This window comes from Pipra filicauda, unplaced genomic scaffold, assembly GCF_003945595.2.
Source record: "Pipra filicauda isolate LSUMZ 115617 unplaced genomic scaffold, ASM394559v2 scaffold115_size4368891_pilon, whole genome shotgun sequence".
Classification (NCBI taxonomy): domain Eukaryota; kingdom Metazoa; phylum Chordata; class Aves; order Passeriformes; family Pipridae; genus Pipra; species Pipra filicauda.
The window spans coordinates 2,723,467-2,742,399 of record NW_024103607.1 but is presented as its reverse complement, the minus strand read 5'-3'; the positions used below and the strand labels follow the sequence as shown (position 1 = coordinate 2,742,399).

Below are 18,933 nucleotides of genomic sequence, written 5' to 3'. Positions count from 1 at the left end.
GTTTGGCATTTTGCCAGGGTTCAGCTGCCATTTTGTGCTGCCAGGAGCCTGACATTTTATCATCTCTGTGACTGAGCTGCCACTATGTTTCTCTACTGCCTTCACCTCACAGGGAATCGTCTCAAGGAAAGAACATGCTCTTTTTTTGCCCTTGTCTAAATGCAAGGGCATTTCTGGCTTATTAGGGGTGCTGTGGTGGATCTTGGCCAGCATGACTAGTGAAGGTATCTGAGAGCTAGAAGTTGGACTAGAGTGTTTCAGGTCCTTGGCAAACGTGTATCACTTCAAGGATGTTCAAGGAATGGTGTGTGAGAGTGACTGAGTAGGATTACAGAGGAGGGGTATGAAAACGAACATCCATCTTACAGCATTGACAGGGGAATTCCTTGTGACCCCAGCTGTAGACCATCCTGGGATTTCTTTTGGTATAACAGCCTGTACTGGGGATACCCATAACGCAACTTTCTCTGAGGTTTTTGTCCTTGAGTTCATTCTTTTTGAGTCAACGTGGGAGAGCTGGGACTACACATGGCAGCTTGGGATCTGGAAAGATGAAGTTTCAGCACCTGGCTCTATGTGTCCTCACCACCTGAGTGGAATAATGATAACTGGGTGTTTAGGAGCCACGAATAGTCAATATTATCAGTAGTAACTTTTCCTTTTTATTCAGAGATTCTGTCACATGCGTTATGGCCCCTTCCACAATGACCTGGTAGTATTCAAAAACTGACCAGCTAACCAGTTCAATATTTTTGCTGTCTGACTTTTTGCTTTCGTGTAGAGAAGTGTGTATTGTAATGAAAAGTGAAAAGTGTGTATTGTAGAAGTTAGGGCCTTTTGAATAGTGGAATAAATGGAGTCTTGGTGACAGCTGCCTTCCTGAGTCTTGTCACTGCTACTCCCAGTTTGTGCTGCATTTTTCTGTTTTCTCAGCTAACATGTTCCTACTGTAAATCCTGCACAATTACAGACAAGATAAAACTTAGCTTTGGCATTTTATTAAGTTTTACTGCAGGTGTCTCCTGTGTGGATTTTTGCTGTAGATGTGTGTGTACTTTCTTCATGCATTAATGTTGGGAACTTTGTAGAGAAGAGTTTTTCAGCAGCTTTTTTTATTTCCCTAGTTAATTCCCTGGATCAGGTCAGGTTCAATAGACTTCTTGGATTCTTGCGTTGGATTGGCTTATCCTGTCTTGATAGGCAAGTGATCACAGAACTAAATGAGCTATATGAACCCAGCTGGTTATATTTTAAAAGAAGATTGAATAAACCTATTGTGCTAGATTCCCCTCTTGCAAGGACATTTTGCAATTAATTGTCCAGAAATTTTCTCCTCTGTAGGCCAGGAGACATCCACATTCTACTGAGTAGGCCTCTTGTAACCTGGTTATCAGACACTTAGTAAAATCAGCAGTCTATACTCCTTGATCTCCAGCAGTTTATCAGAGAAGTAGAATGAGATGTCAGGGGCCAAAGAAGTTAGGTAATTTTTCCATTATTCACAAAAAAAGTCACCCTTGAACTAGGTATGGATTTAGAACTAATACCTTCCTCACAGCTGGTTGTATACATGGGCCTGTATGGACTAGGAAAGATTGCCAGAATTACTGGAAGTCTTATAGTTAATTGCAGAGTTCGAGTTTTGGCTTGGATTTTGAAAGATTATTCTTTTGAGTTAAAAATAACTGGGGAGAAAATTCTCATGAGGCTGGACTATATGTTGAGGCCAGTCACCACTAATGAAGAAACTTGATGGGGTTTCTGGAACATATTTTACCTAATTTTACTGAATTTTGTCTACGTTTTGACAGTTTGATAAAGTCATGAATCATGAATAGTGAGCTCCTGATAAGTTATTTGAATACTTTTAACCACTGGCAAGTCTCTTAAAGAAAGCCTAGGAAAAATCTTAAGATTATTAGCCCTTTATTCATTATGTGGAGAGGAAGCTCAGACCTTTCAGTTGTGTTAGCTAAGGCTAGCTATTAACCAATACTTCTATGTAACGGTGGGACTTATGCCTCTTTTGGATCAGCTGCTGGAAAAAGTGCAGGAGTTCATGTCACCAAGGAAAGTCAAGGGGAAAGTCAAGGAGAAAGCAGAGATTGCTTCAGTTACCAAAAAGATGTCTCCCAAGTGACTTGGCTGCTGGATCCTCATTATACCTGCGGAGAAGATGAAGGAAGGCATAAACTTTGTGATGTTTCTCCCAAGCCCCATTTAGACAGCAGTTTAGCTAGAAATCACATTAAAAAGTTTTTGTATTTTTTTCTTAGGTTGTCAGGGAGAGATAAAGGTCAGTTTGTGTGTGCCGAGTCAGAGATTTTATATATTTAAACTGTGTCCAGTCCTGTTGTGCAGTGCTGTGGCCAAAACTTGCTTATGGACCTGTTTCTTGTGTCCAGCTTTCTTGGCAAAAAGCTGCTGCTTCTTTACTCTGTGTTGCAGAGTGAATAAAAGCTGAGAGGTGTATTCAGCCCATACTATAGTCCCTTTCCTCCCTGTTGTTGCAGAAGTCCCATGTGATACTAACACAGATTTTGTCACCTCCTCAAAATGTGAGAAGTAGCCAAAGGTTTTTAGCATTGCTGCAGGGAGTGCTACTGGTCTTGCTGCTTCCTGATGTGTCAGAAGGAGATGTACTCCGATTAGATCCTGGCCAAATTCTGAATGCTTGCCATACTGCTGTGATTTGAAACCAGGATTAAATTTCTTTGGTGTTCAGACTTTCTTGAGTGTTCAAACTTTCTTGAGTTTTAATGAAGGCAGGCGTGCCTGGGGTTTGATTTTGCATGATTTTTTTTATTATTGTTTGAAGGTTTTAGGGTCTCTCTTTTTTTTTTTTTAACCAGATGACAATTAGCAAAGCAGGTATTTAGACTGAGACTTGTTCTGTCTTCTCATATGTCCACAGCCAATTGGAAGTACTCTAGCCTTCTGGGTATTAGTTCAACTATCATCTGTGCCTTATGAGTTGAATGAGAGGGCTACCAGTGTGAAAAAGCTTGTCACTTTATTTGCTGGTTTTAACATTAAAAAAAAAGTGCATTAGTTTTTCTAGGGATGTTTTAAGTGTGTTTCTTTCTGAGGGAAATTACATTATCATCTTCATTCTGTTACTTTTAAAGTCACAGGTCTGGTTGATTGCAGTCCATTTGAAGAATATTTGACAGATTCTGCTTACCAAGTCAGTTCACAAGAAGTATTAATGGGTCAAGACCACTTGCATGAACTCTGAAAATAGGAGGTCAAGACATTTGGTTATCGCTATGCTTTTGGGGATGATTGTCATAATACACATTGGTAATGTGGTTGAAATCAAAACAGACTACAACTGCTTTAAGTATTTGGGTATATCTAAATGCAGGTCATAAAATGATTGTGTTATGGAGCTGTAGTATCTTTACAAGGCTAGATAAGGTTGACCTTCAGTGCTGTTGTCATGTCTGTATGAGAAGTCTCAGGAAACAGAGTCAGAAATAGCTTCTTCTCCTTCTCTCATGGGATGCAAGAGGCTCTGCTCTGCATGAGAGGTGATCCCATGTGCATATTGCTTTTGGGTTTGTTGTTGAAGAGGCTGTTGTTAACTCTGATGCTTGTAGTGTGTGACCACCCAATTCCTAGTGAAACAGAACATCTGATACCTAAGTGAGAATCTGGTGTCCAAAGAGGAGCTGTGGAAAACATTTTCAGTTTTGTTGTCATCATTGTGAAAAAATCCCAAAACAATGATATAGCAAATACGGCATTTTTGCTAAATGTGTACCTCAGTAGGTCATTGAAGGAAGAATATGTAGTGGAGTAAGTAGAGACTCTGGTACCTGCATATTAAGAGCACTCTCTTCCTATGACCTCATGATACCCATGCTTCTCCTGGATAATAGCTTGCTGTTCCTACTGCTGTGTTTTTAATATTTAGAAGAAGCCCACCAGGTTTGCTTCTGGTGTCTAAATTAACTTACTCAGTGGCTGGAAAGGAAGAGTTATTTGAATAGAATTCAATACTTCTTATTAAGGTCTTTGTTTTTCTTTCATTTTCTTCCCTGTCATTTAATCAAATTGTAGCTGGAAAATATGTATTTTTATCCAGTGTTTACAGATTGTACACTATTCAAAGATACTTAAACAGCCTGCTAGGTGAAAATAACCATTTTGTCTTCTAAACTTCGGGGGGGGGGCATTTTAATGTGCTAACTTAAATTTAATAAAAGTATCTCTTTTTGGTCTGTAGTTTGCATCTAGCCAGCTTCATGCCACTGTGTTGTCATTGAGATTTGCTCTACCTGATTGAGGTGCTTGGTGATAGACACATGAGTTGATAATAGACTCAATGAACTTCTCTAGAATAAGTTATTATTTCCAATTCTGTTCATGGGACTGAAAGAGGCTGCCTGAAGCCCTTGGGCTTCTGGAGATTTGGCATTAATTTACAAGAATGATGATTTAAACATTGACAAATAGAGCTAGTCTTGGAATAGAGCATTTAATTTTGTGCTCAACATTTTTTTGCATTGTTTGGGTTTGAAATAACTCATTTGACCTAAACTCTCCAGGATAATCTCGCTCCTCTTATTTATCCAGTTTCCAATAAAGACCTCACCCAAGATTTACCACAGTAGTTAACAATTAGCTTTCTTAGATGACTACATGAGTTCCAGAGCTACACATTATGTCCAGTCTTCTGCTCTTTTGATGTGTTGTATAACATGACAAGTTCCAAATGTCAGCAGGTCTAACATTTGATTCACATTAATTATAATTACCTGCAGTGTTTGGACAAACAAAACTGAAACTCTTTCATCCTCAGATCAGAGACTTTTTCCCATCTTTGAAGATAAGTCTCTAGTTTGCCTTTTGAAACTGCCCACTTAAAGTGACTTTGTCCAGGTTTGCATAAACAGAATTCTGCAGTGGTACATTTTAATGCATTTGAAGTTGCCTCAGTCACACCAAGTGTGCACAGATAATGAGCAGAATTTGAATAATATACTCTCCAGTGAGAAGCCATATAGTTGATTGGGTGACGGCAATCTTGCTTTTGTCCCATGTTCTTCTCTAGCAGGAGGTCCCACTTGATTGGCATTTTGTGGTGTCCATACCACATCCCTGACTACTAAGGTGTTTCCAGCTCTGCCTAAAACACATGTGAAGAGCTGCAGTCCCGCTGACTCCTGTTTGTGCTGTCATTCATGCTTATCTATTATTTCCGTAGCTCCTGGTTCCACCCTTGCTGACTTTGCTTCACATTTTCTTGTTTCCATGTAAAATTTGACAAGGCTGCACATTATCACTTGTTCCTTTTCCTCCTCCAGGAAGCAATGCCAGTAACTGTCATTCATCCTGAATGAGGAAAGCTGCTGTGTTTAGAGCTTACTGTAATAATTTAAAGCTATTGCTTAGTCGCTTTTGATCATTTGGTAAAAGCCAGTCTTTGAATAAAAAGCAGCATAGAACAAAATTTTTGGGTTTTTTTGGAGGGATGGGGATGAGAGTGGTGTTTCAGGCCTTAGCTGTCGAGTGTCCTCCCACTCTGGGCAGTGACCAGCCTAGAGCAGAGATTCAAGCAGATGGCACCTGGTAGATAACTATTACAAGCTGCTCTAGAAGATGTTTAGAAACTGCGGGTGATACTAGGGCAGTAACCACCATCTTTCTTTTCAGGTTGGGGGTTTTTTTTGGTGGTGGCGGTGGTGTTGTTTTTGGAAAAGTTATTACATCGAGCTTTCCCTAAGATGATGATCTACAGAACTGTGTTTTATGACAATTTTTATTGTGTGATAGTGAAGAGTCCTGAAGAGCAAAAAGCTTAACCTGAAGTTTTTCCTTCTGTATAAGGTCATCACCTCAGGGCTGCTCTCAATGACTTCTCCCAGTCTGTACTGATATCTAGGATTGCTTTGACACAGGTGCAGCACAATGCACGTATTGAACTTCATGAGGTTGATGTGGCAAAAGTTATATAAAGCTAGTAATAATTTGCAGAGAATTTATTCTCACCATTTTAGAGACTCAGTGCTTTGTTTTGTCATGGAAAGTACTTTTCTTGATACATTCAGGAAGCAGAGAAAAGAGCAAAAAGAAAAGCGTGCGAGATACTGAACACCATGCCTTGGTCCTGTCCTCACAGTGGCATCAGGGGTGGCAAATGATAAAGCTGTTGTGTCTGTCTTCCCAAGAGATCACAGGCTTCTCAGCCTCTGTGAGCGAAGCTTTGTCTCTCTCTCCCCTTACCTCTCACTAATAGCCAGGGAAAGCTGATCAGACCCCATCTGTGGCCTCCCCAAGACTGTGCTCTGTGGTGAACTTGCCACTGGCTGCCGCAAGAGAGGAGCCCCAAAGAGAAGATACAAGGACTCCCCAAAACAACATCTCAGCCTTGGCCATACTGATCCAACATAACTGGTCTACTCTGGCCTCCAGTCGGGAGATCTGGAGACACACCATCTATAACACTGCTGTTTCCTTTGAGAACGCACGCAGGATCACCCTTGAGGAGAAAAGACAATGCAGAAAGAATCGGGTCTTGCCAATACCACCTGAGGAGTCCTTTTGTTGTGCCTTTTGCAACCTGCCCTGTCTATCTCCTATTGACCTTTTTAGCCACCAGCACACTTGTAGCAAATGTGGGTAAAGCCCTTCCCAAATCTTTGTTCCTGAAGCCTAGCCATGAAATTGGGTTCTGTCAAAGCCTGAAGATTACATCTCTTTTGAACAAGGGGTCGTGTTCTTCATAGCTCATACCTTTCTAGATAGGAGTTTGTTTTTTTAAAATACAGTGCTAATTTCAATTGTTGTTTCAAAGTCTTGGGCAGTGGAGGTGCTAATTAAATGAAGAGGTTTGAGATCAGGTTAATAACCAGGCAGAGAAATTGGCATGAAATTACAAAGGACATTAACAGTGTTCTTTGTGTGAGTGTAGTACACAGTGAACAGCTGAGGATCTGATAATGTTTTGTGCTGGTGCCTCCAAAGTCTTTAGAGGTTTTTGTCTGGTTTTTATACACAGGCAAACAAGAAAAAGCAAGGTTTTTTTCTGTAGTAATCAACTAAACACTGCCAAGGAATATTTATTCCTCAGTACCTAAAAGCATGATTATCTGCACAGGCAAATTACTCAAACAATCCTTAGCAAGAATTTTGGACTATGCCATCTAGCCTTTCCCAACCACTTTTTCCACTGATGAGGGATTACCGTGGTCCAGCAACTGTGTCCAACAGGCAGGTTGAGCTTTGCCTGCTCTGAAACCTCAGGGTGTACAGGCCAGCTGCCCTCAGTGTCAGAGAGCTCTTCTGGGCATACTAAGTCATGTGTATAGACTGTAGCTGTTAAGAGCTGGAAGAGTTTCTGTATTTATGCTGAATCCTGTGGTCAGGAACATTCAAGGTGATGCCCCTTCCTGAAGAAAGTTACCTGTTGATCATTTGTACCCTGTCAGCTTTAAAATGCTACTAGTTTGATGTCTGTAAGATTACACAACAGCCCTTCCACTTTCAGAGCAGCTGTAGATATGGGATATTTGTAAGGCATGTGTAGCTGCATAGCCACAGCTGTTGTGAACATCCAGTGTCTTGAAGTGAAGTTGGTATGTTGCTTCTGCAAGGCAGTATTTGTTCTGCTTTCTTTATGAAGAATCAAAATCCATCAGTTACTTTACAGCATGTTTTTATAGCTGATTTTGCAATGTAGTAGTCATTATCACCATTTTTAATCTGTTGACCCTTCACGGCTTGGGTTGCTTCTTGATGTGAAGTTGCAAAGGAGTTGAATGTAATGTTTGCAAAATGCTTTGAAGATGAAAAGCTCCACAGTAGGTTTTTATTATTACCAGAGGCAAAGTGAGCAGGAGTGGCTTAATGTTGGACTGTTCATTTCCCAAGAGATGGCTTTGTTTTGAAAAGTGCACATTATCAATTGGATTGTTGACAAAATTATTTTATTTCAATCCTGAATATATATAAATTGGCAAACTTTCTACCTTTATATTATTTGCATGAGATATTTGTAGAAGAGCAGAGCATTTATGGTACTGCCTATGGCTCTGTTCTTAGCTTGTGTTTACTGAAGCATTTTTTAAAATGTATTTGGCTTCTACGGTCCAAAGGTATTTTGAATCCAATCCATTCACACATCCTTATATATATATATATATATACGTATATTTATAACTGTATGATACATAGATACATTTATTTGAGAAATATATGTATTTGAGATATATATTGCTCTTCAAAGATAAAATAAGTTCAGCATGTGAATTTAAAAAAGTGACCGGCATTCAGAAATGGTGATGTTTTATTAGGGTTTTGATTACAGGCAATTTTTCACATGTTCAACCTCTCACATGTCTTCTTTTTTTTTTTTTTTTTAATAGTGCTTTAAATATTTCTTGAAGCATTTTTATTTCCAGCCTGTACTTACATCATAAACTTACAGGTGATTGTACAGAGACAAATAAAAAGTAAAAAATGAGCTGTTTGGCAATTCTGAAGCTGCTACTGTTTCCTTGCGAGTTAGAGAAATGAGGGAGCTGCATCGTTCAAATGGAAATTGAGCTGCTAAACCAGGGGACTGCTTCAGGGACACCCGATGTCCTCACGTGGTTCGTTGTCTCCCTTGACCTTGCAGCGGGTCATTGCTTCTACGCAGCAGCCTTGTTTTGACAGAGCTGTTCTGTGGTGTCAGCACAGGGTGCCTTTGGGGAGCCCTGGCTGGCACAGCCGGGATTTCTGGAGCTGCTTTGTCTGTGGAGGGGCTGCTGGGCTGCGGCCAGGCAGGAGGCACTGCATCCCTGCAGCCTTGAGTGCTCTGCCTCGCACCCTGCAGCTGCAAAGGCTCTGGGCTCCTGTCTGGCACTTGCAGAAATCATTGTGGAATTTGCTGATTCTGCCAGATGCAAGCTAAACACTTGTTCCCAAGTGGTGTGTCCCATCAGTACAGCTGTTGGTTATGAAAAACATGCAGTGGCTTTCATCCGTAATAATACAGCTTTGTTGAAGTATTGCAAGCTTAAAATATTCTGAGCAATACTCTGAAGCAGGACCTCCTTGCTCAGCCTACAGGGAGCTGTGCTTCAGTTAAAATGCTCGTTTATTGTTGTCACTAATGTCAGAGGTGGGGAGGGAGGGAGGCTAAATTTTCCCTCCATACTGTCAGTAAGGATTAACTACAACTGGTGGGCAGTAGTTTCAAAATATTCTGGCCTATTTACACAATAAAACTGATCAGAACAAAATAAACAGTTCTGGTCAGTGGCTGAATGCTGTATTGTGTCAGCTATATTTGGCAGCGGATTTTCTCATCATTTTTCCAGTGTAGACAAAAACCTGAATGCTGCAGAAATCTTAAGCAGTACAAGCAGATAATACCCCTACTGAATAGCTTGTTTCTCCAGTTGCCTTTTGGGGAAACAGGACAATTTGGCTGTAATTCAGTTGGAACAAATGCTTATGAAGCAATGACAAAAAAGCATATGAGTAGATTTATCATTTTGCCATGTAGGGAAATAAATAATTTTGTCATTTCCAGCAAGCCATGGTATATACCTGTGAGATGGTGGATCTCTCTCCAAGGTATGATCTCTGCAAAGAAGCATTAGATAGGAATTGTGACAGACCAGAAATTGTTGGTTTCCTGCTTGGGTTTTATTTTTTTATTTTGTAAACAACTGTAGTGGGTACTTGCAATTACCTCCTCATTTTTATGTGATATGCTCTAAGGAATGAATTGAGAGAAATGTTTGGGCAACCATTCCATATTTCCTGAGTCATAGATTTTTGGTAGTTTGGAAGATAAAATTGCCTGACACTCAAGATAGGAAATATCTCTTTCTATCTTGCATCTTGAACTCAGTTTCTGAGACTACTAAAAGGAAGCCTTTTTAAACTTGTCTTTTTTTTCACACTTCCATTTTAGTGATAGTCCCAATGCTGTCCATGAGGTGGAAAAGTGGTTACCACGACTGCACTCAGTTGTCATAGGACCTGGCTTAGGTAGAGATGAAGTTCTACTTGAGAACGCTAAGGTAATATGCATACTGATATTTTATCCTTTGTCTTTATGTTGAATTTTATTAACTAGTTTCCTGTATTTTACATCACTACACAAATGTTCTTGATAGGGTTGCTAAATAACAAATTTAATAAAATATTGTTGACTGAAAATTGCAGTTACTGTTCATGGTCTTCACTATTACACTTAATCTTCACTTGGAATTTTAGGCATCAGTATGGTTGTTTTGATTTGCTTTTGTTTTGCTTGTGAAAGTCACTAATGAAGAAATAGATGTTGGCATATCTAGATAAAGGGCTCTGTGTTTTCTTAGGTGCAAAGCACCTGTACTGTAAGTGCACAGATATGGATTTCATTTCCTTATTTTCGGAACCATATTTGACATCTTTTCTCAGATGTATCAAAGAACAGGGACCGTGTCCCCTTGCAATAAGAAATAATACTCTTAATTATAAAATGTTGCGGATTTCTACTCTGGATAAAGAGGTAATCCTATTTTCTGTCAAGCCTCAGTGGAGAGATGAAAACAGGAGCTTAGTTTTGTACTTTAAATAACACATACTTAGACTGTCTTCCAGATGATGTTTTGTATTACCGTCAACACATTTTGGTATGTTTGAAGTGTATCTTTCAGTCTACTGTCAATCTAATTTTGTACAATTTCTTTTTTTTTTTTTCCTGAGCAGTATTACTGAATTAATCAGTGGTGCTAACAAGTGGAATATATATAATTTACAGAAATGTTGACAGTAACACAGTGAAATTGCAAAACAGGGGAGGCAAGAGACTGGAGACCACACTGTCCAAGTGGTTTAGAATACCTTGAAAACTAGGGAGGGTGGTTTTGCTAGGATTTTGTTAGAGAAAGTTGCTATTGGAGCTTTTCACTTCTTTAGTTCTCCTACTTCCTTTTCAGAAGGAAAATGTGTGTATTATGATACAGAGATGCAAAACTAATAAAGATTAGAAAATAAAAAAAAAATTATTACACCTGATGAAGAAATCATATTTTATTCTAAATGAACTATTTAAACATATTTTATTATTTTTTAAAACAATTTTTCAGAATTGCTTCTACAGAAAAAAATTTTGGTCAATGATTTTTCTATTTCCTTGGTTTAAAAAAAAATTAAGTTTGTCTTCTGTTCCTAAAAGAAGAAAACTTTAAATAAAAGAAAATAAGATTCATTTATAATATCTAAGATATGTCAGATAAACTTCTTTTATATCAGAATTCCATCTGGGGTTTATGTGCTTATCTGTACTAAAGAAGTATCTGGGAGATTTCTTGATTGTGTTTTTTTCATCATTGCTAAAAATAATTTTGCTTTCTTAGTGAATTACAAGCATGCTTTTACTTCAGCCTGGCTGTCCTGTGTAAGCTAGCTTAAAGAAACAAACCCAGCCGATAAAGTCGAGGCATTTGGAAGTTACTTCATGCTAAAATCTCAGGATACATTCATGTGAGCCAAGGATCTGGCCTTATTAATTTCAATTCACATTAAAGCTCAAGTTCTTTGTCTTCACTCTAGTTATGTAAGTGTTCATTAGTTACCCAGTGTTGTGGGTTTTAACATGTCACTGGGGACAAGTGACCCCTGTTTGCCTGCTTAAGGAAGACCGGTGCTTCTCTGTGCTGAGGGAAGGCTGAGTCTCCCTCTTGCTTCAACAGCAAATATTAAGCTTCAATAAAAAAGCAAGAGATGATATCATTGCTATTTAAAACTCTTATAGGAGGTTGGACTGGTATATAATTTTCTGGTTTCCCTTTAAGCTGACCATGGCATGTGTCTTAGGAACACAGGGCTGAGAAGTAGGTGAGTGTCTGCTTTCTGATCAGGGTTTTGTATCAGAGTGGTAGTTTCAGTGGGAGAGAGCTTCCCCTCTTCCTCCTTCTGTCCCATTAAATGCTGAGGCATAGTGGTCTGTCACCCCTCCGAAGCTGTTTTTGTGTCTGTTCTTGTCAGTATTGTGCCAACGCATTGCCAATGAATGTGATTCTCTAAACAGTCGCGTGTTTGGGCTCCTTCTTTCCTATGAACATTGAGAAATTAAGAAATTACCTAGTGCAGTAACCTGCAGTTTCTGGTGCTTGTTGACCAGGTGGTTTATCATCTCTAGATCAAAGAATGCTTTGCTTCCTCAGCATCTTTAGTATGTCACCTGCCTCCCTCATTCTTAATGCCTGCAGCAGCATGTGGCACTTGAGCTCCTTTCAACAGTCTGATTAAAAAAAACCCCACCTTGTGATCACTTTCCTTTGACTTTTTTTTTTTCCCTTGAGTGCATAGTGATATTCTTTAAATACATACTTACTGGCTTCCTCTGATTTTCTGGGTTTGACTGTAATTCCATTTACAAGTCCTATTACAAGAAACCACTCTGCAAGTTATATCCTGCTTTCATGTGCCGCTTGTGTGGGTCTGTGCCAGTAACCCTGCTGTTACTCAGTTGCTTGGGTGAGGGCTGATGCTCTGTCCAAGCTTCCTAGCCATGGGTTTGAATGACCAGGAGCGGCAGCTTCAGGAAATTATCCTAAAGAAAGCATTTGTTGTGTCCTAATAGCTGTGCAGCTGGATTCCTTGCAGATGTGGCAGTTGTAGTCTTGGCCTGATTAGACCTTCCAACTCTGGAGCAAGTAAGCAGTCCAGGCTGTTTCTCTTCAAGAGAAAGGAATGAAAACACATTTCTGCTCCACTTCTCAGCTTTGGAGTGTGCACACTGAAGCATCTCTGCTCCCCGTACTACTTCAAACTTCTGAAATGCTGTTACCATATTTGGTGTGGAACTTGGCCGCCATGTCATCTTCCTTGTAGGAAACATGAGGCCACCCATTTCTCCCTTTCAGTGTCCATGATTGATTCTGGCCAGAGATGACAGTACGTTACCTCCCTGAGTCCACCTCAGTTGGAATGCTGCTGCTAGTGGTTTAGACTGTTGAGAAAGAGTTTAGCTGCCATATAGGAAGCAAGGCCAGGGTCCCTATGACTATCCTCTGTTTTGAATCTGCAACATATTTCCAAAGGTATTGGATACTCTCCTTTTTTCAAATAGCACCAATATTATGTCCCTCTCATACCTACCCATCATAGTGTTCTTCATTCAGCTGTACTGGGGATGTTTGCACTTCTGTCTTACTCTGATCTGATTTTCCTTGTAGCTGAGGCTTGGAAGTAGGGAAATTTCTGCCTGTACCATCTAGAGCTGTTCCTCAGGTGTGTGAGAGAACTAGATTCCTCTCCTGGAGGATGATGAGTGCAGCTTCCGAAAGCACTTTGGAAAACTTCGATATTCCTTGCATAGCCTCATGGGAGAGATGCTGCCTAATGCTCAAGGATGTTCTGCATTCTGCTGCCACCTAGCAGTTAGGCAGTTACAGGCTGAGCTGTGTTCTTTATCAGTTTCCATCCTTTTGACGTCTCCTTTCCCCTGTTCCTTCTGGCTTTATGGTCAAATGGACTGATACAGGATTGTTGGTGGAACAGCAGTTACTGTCAGGATCAGGTAGAGAGAAGAACTCATCCTTATGAAGAGCTCTGTTCCTTAACAGAAGTCTTTGATGTTGGAAGTGCTAGCACTGAATGCTGGACTCTGGCACTTCAGACTTCCTATGTTTTGCTTTGCAGCAGTAAAGGTAGCTTGCTGTTTTCAGCAGTGCATGCTTGCTTCCCTCCTGTGAGAGAGGTAATGATTAATAGTAAGAATGGCTCTGTGTAATTCAGATTACACGATAAAATTGACCGGTTGCTCAAACCATGTGCTTGTTCCTCTCACTCAATTTTCAGTCTTTGTTTTAGCTCCAAGAACACGTCAGGAATACCAGCCTGGGTTTTTCTTATGGCTGAGGCCCTGCCTAGCTGCCATTTGTGCCTATTGCTGTTGCTGTTTCTCTTCTCTCACCCCCCTTGCCTTGCAACACTACCCTCAGCCAGTCATTTGCCCTTAAAGATCTCTCCTATCTCTTGGGATATAAATTTCAGAAATCTCATTTTCCGACCCTAGTGGCATCATTGTAAGGTTGTGTTGAAAGGTTGTCTGGGCTGTAGTTAACATGGGGAGAGAGTTTTGGGCCGTTGTCACGGGATCACCTCCATCGAGTGTGGCCAGAGAGAACCCATTTGAAATTGTCAGATAGATGGATTCTCAGTTCCACCTTGATGGAGGCATCAGCCTTTCTGTGTTTGGTTAGTTGGATTAGTTTCCCCCTTTCAAGTCTCATGCTTTCAGGATTTAGGCAATACTTCATAGCCTTAGTAAATTGTGAGAATGGGACCAGGTGCTTCCCTATGCTATCTGCACGAGTTTTTTACAAGATCAAGAGGACTATAGAATACAGGGCCACCTGTTGTCATAGCTGTCTGTTAAAACTAGATCTGCCACTATGGACCTTGAAAAACATTTTCCGCTCCATTTGTACCAAGACACCTGAGAAGCATCCCAGGCTAATGCTGCAGCTGACAGATTAGTCATACTGTCTGTGGTACCCACCACCATGCCCAAATATGAACAGGATTTATTACTCTTTAGAATCACTGCTCGTAGCTACTCAAATTAGCAGAATTATTATTTTCCAAACTTTGTTCTTCAGTGTGTGTCATATGCATTTGCTTCTTTCCCTGTTTATACCCTCTGGAGGTTCTCAGTGTGGGAATTCAGCAGTTCCTAGGGAACTGAAGGTAGCACTTCCTATTCTCAGCACTCAGCTAGGAGGAGGTGAGGTAGATTGGGTCTTTTGCCTGTGGTACTTGTTATGACCCACCCCAGAAGGGGAGGGTAACCCAGGTTCTTGTTAGTAAATCCCTTGGGGTGGATTAGAGTGAAACAACACTAAATCATCGGTGTTTGTAAATATATATATATATGTGTGTGTGTGTGGTTTATTTTAGAACAGTTTTGTTTCAAAGGAAAACAGGTGTAGTTGTTTTGGTTGTTATCATCTATAGTAATACAGCAATATTAAAGCATAAAAATAACACTTAAGGAAATATATAAGAAAAGGAAGAGAAAGAAGGATAAAAATGGAAAGATATATATAGTCACCACCCGCTGGATCCAGCAATGAAACTTGGCAGTTGCAGTTTTCATGTCTGTAGATTAAAGCAATGGTCTTGACCATTGGGGCTAGGGGAAGCCCCCCACAACTCAAAGATTTCACGGGTTATTATACACTTTGAGCTCAGGTGGGAACACCTTGTACCTTCCCTGGGGGTAGGGAGTTTTACAGTGGATGATGTCCCACAGGACGTGTCAGGAATCTTCAGTGCTCCCCAGAGGGGTCTTCACAGCAGAGTCATCATGTAAGGGAGGACCTTGGCATGCTAAAAAGGATTATCCCATCTCACAGGATTTGCCTCTTCCCTTATCTGGCAATCCAGTTTGTAGCTTCAGGTATGCACACCCTTCTGCACCTGCAATAGTTGGACAATGGCACCCACTTATCTTATCTGAAGGTCCTTTCGAAGTAGGCTTCTCAGGGAGGGGTGAGCTTTGCTAGGTGAGCAGTCTTTTGGTGATCTTAACAATGTTTAAGCCATTAACCATTTCAATCTCTGACAGTACTGCAGAGGCAAACCCCAGAGGGCATGTATGTGCACTTGCTGTGAGAATGTGTGTGCAAAATGCATTCCTCTGAGCCTTCACCCAACCCCTGATATTGATGCATGTACCACAAGTAGTATCTAGGGAAAAACTAATCTCTTACTAGCCAAGCTTCACTGCTCTCGAAAGGCCTGATGAGAGTCAGAATTTGTGCGTGTCTTCACCTAAGATGAGGCACTTGCTGGGATAGGATGCAGTTCTTTCTCTGTGGTAGTGTTACTGGTGCAGATAAAGCTTGAGAACACCTATCAAAGCAGAGAGATTCTCTTGGTTATGCCAAGAACTATTGCTGCTTGTTCTAAGAATTATTAGTATTCTTTGGCTTCCTCACAAATGTCTTGATTAGAAAAAACAGTGTTTGAATATATGCTAACAGGACCTTAAATACAGGTTTATGTAGCTTGCAAACAGAGTTTATTTTCTAATATATGTAATGGATCTTGATGACAGTCATTCATAGTGAAGTGGGATGTTTATTTGCTTTCTGTGTGTAGGCTCATATTGTTCTTTAACGTGATTTTGTTACTTAAGCATTTGTAAGAAAAACACTAAATGGTATACCTTTTCAACTCTTTCTGAGCATCATTCAGCTACAAACTCTACAAAGAAATCTGCAGTTATAAATGACAGAGTTCATTTTAAGTTTATGTTTATTTTTTTAGACAAAATGCCAACAGCTGACCATGAATATCTTAAGCCAAATCTAACATTAACATAATCAGGTATAAATTGGATGCCTTGTAGAGTTTGCATTGTGAGTGCAAACATTCAGTGGATCAAAACATGAGAAACATGGCTGCTGTTATTTATTCTGATTAATGCTTAAAGTGGATTTGGATGTGTTTAGGGCTGAAAGTGTATAAATGTAGTTTCTTAAGTGGTGTCTGGTTGACCATAATTTTGAGAAGCAAAGCCAAAAAGGAGTGCGCTGGGGTTTTGCAGAACTAGGATAGTATTTCAGAGGATTTTACTTTGTTTGCTTGTGTTCCTTTTGTTCAGGCATTCCTTGGATTGTGTCACTTCTTTAAGAATTTAGCATATGATTGAAGCTGATATTAAGAAACCGTTAGCTGCAGTTTTCCTCCACCTTTGAGGACAAGTGATCTAATTTGAATTCAGAGGGAATTTACAAGTGAATAATTTTCATATCTTTTTTTTTTTTTAAATGTAGAATAGAACACTTCTGATTAGCTGCCAGCTACAGTGTCTTCAGCTTTGTTAGTTGTAAGAGCAGCTTTCAACGTTTCCTAAAGAACTTAATGAGCCTGATCAGGTAGCAGGGTACTCTTTAGACTCCTTATTACCCTCTGCCTGGCTTAAATATTTTGCTGTGCACCTGAAAATCTGTTTTAGAGAACAGGGCCTAGCATGAGGTACTACAGTTAAAAGAAAAAGACCAACTTAAATTGAATGGAGCATAAACCATGAGATAAAGAAGCTATTTGTTTTAGAGAAAGGATATTAATCTCTTTTATGAGCCTCTTCATTCAAGAGTGGTGGTCATTCCTTGTGTGAGGTTTGAGAGCTTAGTGGAGTGATTAATGAACTAGTGATAGTTATGCGTTGATGGAAGCGTTCTAAGAGACGCAGGTGGTGGCGGTAGATGACCCATGATTCAGATCCATATAAGAGAGTAGACAACACAATGGCTCTGTAAACACTGATCTTGGTGCTTTTCTTCAAGTGTTTATTACGCCATACTCTTTTATGGAGTTTTCCAAAAGCACTATATGCCTTTGCTAATCTGTTGTCTATCTCTCCGTCAATCTTACCATCTGAGGAGACGCTGCCTCCGTACAATCCTTAACATCCACTGGTCAGACTATGTGACCAACACATCTGTTCTAGAGCAAGCAGCTATCACAAGTATCGAGGCTATGTTGATGAGAACACAGCTGCGTTGGGCAGGGCACGTCTCCAGGATGAAGGACCACCGCCTTCCCAAGATCTTGCTTTACGGTGAACTTGCCACTGGCTGCCGCATGAGAGGAGCCCCGAAGAAAAGATACAAGGACTCCCTGAAACAACATCTCAGCCTCAGCCATATTGATCACCATAACTGGTCTACTCTGGCCTCAAATCGGGAGGCCTGGAGAAACACCATCTATAACGCAGCTGTCTCCTTTGAGAACACACGCAGGATCACCCTCGAGGAAAAAAGGCAACGCAGAAAGAACCGTGTATTGCAGAATACACCATCTAAGGCGTCTTTCTGCTGTGCCTTTTGCAATCGGATTTGTCTGTCACGTATTGGCCTCATAAGCCACCAGCGTGCCTGCAGCAAATGTGGATAGAGCCTTCCCAAATCTTCGTTCGCGAAGCCTAGCCATGAGATGAGTGAGATAGTTATGCATAAAAAATATATAAAGAAAAACTCAGGCAATTAGGCTAGTTAAGGGTGATTTTTATATATCTTGTCCACAGAGAAGTTTTGTTTGTCTTTACTGAATTTTAGGAGGATGAATTCTTGGGTCAGTTTATAGGAACTAATGAAAGCAAGTTTAAGAGTTAACTGCATGGGTTTTTTTGTAAAAACAGCAAGTAAATAAAAAACCCAAAGCCAGTTACTGAAAATATGTCTCTAATTTGAAGAATCTCAAACAGTAGAACTCCATTCTGAATGTTTTTTAAACGTCTTGCTCCAAACAGAATATATTTAGGGAAGCTTCTCCCCTCCTGCCAACCCTCACTGAAGCCTTGAGCACAGCCTGAGCTTGGAATAGTTGCCTACCTCTTGCTGTGCAAGATTACAAACTTCTGCTTGCCAAGCCCATTTTCCAAGCATCTCTGCCACAGAGCTGCATCCTGACCTCTACTGCAGCTGAGTCCCTGCTAACTCTGCATTTATCCAGACTTGAGGCAAGCAAGGCAGAAGTGCTTCCTAGGGCTTTCAGTGCCCTAGGAATTTTGTAGGAATTGATTTGCAGTGTGTTGGGGTGGAACTTATTTGTTCCTCCCGGTCACCTGGGGGAAGAGGATGTGCAGAAATGCTTCCAGCTGCAGCATTTACAGGAAATGTTGTCTGTGTCTTTTATCTCTCTGTTCCAGACAAAACCATGGATCCGGGATTGCTGGATGAGAGCGGCATCCATGCAGAAAATATAAGCAATTATAGGTGGCATTTCAACAGCAGTTTCTGATCCTAGCTTTCAATAGAGAGTTCTTTGTAAAAGGGGCTGCCACTCCTTTTTGATTTTTTTAAGGTTGTATGAGACGTAGCCAGTGACAGGTTATGCACATTTGCATGTCTCTACCAAACCAGAGAGTGTAATTACATACTTGGCATTTGCAAGTTGCAGTGGAGCGCACTTTCAGTGGGCTGATGG

At 40.4% G+C, this 18,933-nt stretch overlaps 1 protein-coding gene across 7 annotated transcripts in view; it reads left to right on the top strand.

The window, feature by feature from the left end:
* NAXD (NAD(P)HX dehydratase) overlaps window positions 1-18,933 on the top strand; it is a 49,650-nt gene that overhangs the window by 12,469 nt on the left and 18,248 nt on the right. For all 7 annotated transcript variants that reach the window (XR_003544976.2, XM_027743437.2, XM_027743435.2 and 4 more), the window contains one exon: window positions 9,914-10,022. Coding sequence is in view for 6 of the 7 variants with exons in the window: in XM_027743437.2 (XP_027599238.1) it covers window positions 9,914-10,022 (109 nt within the window). In the remaining variant the exon portion in view is untranslated. The remainder of the gene's footprint in view (window positions 1-9,913; window positions 10,023-18,933) is intronic.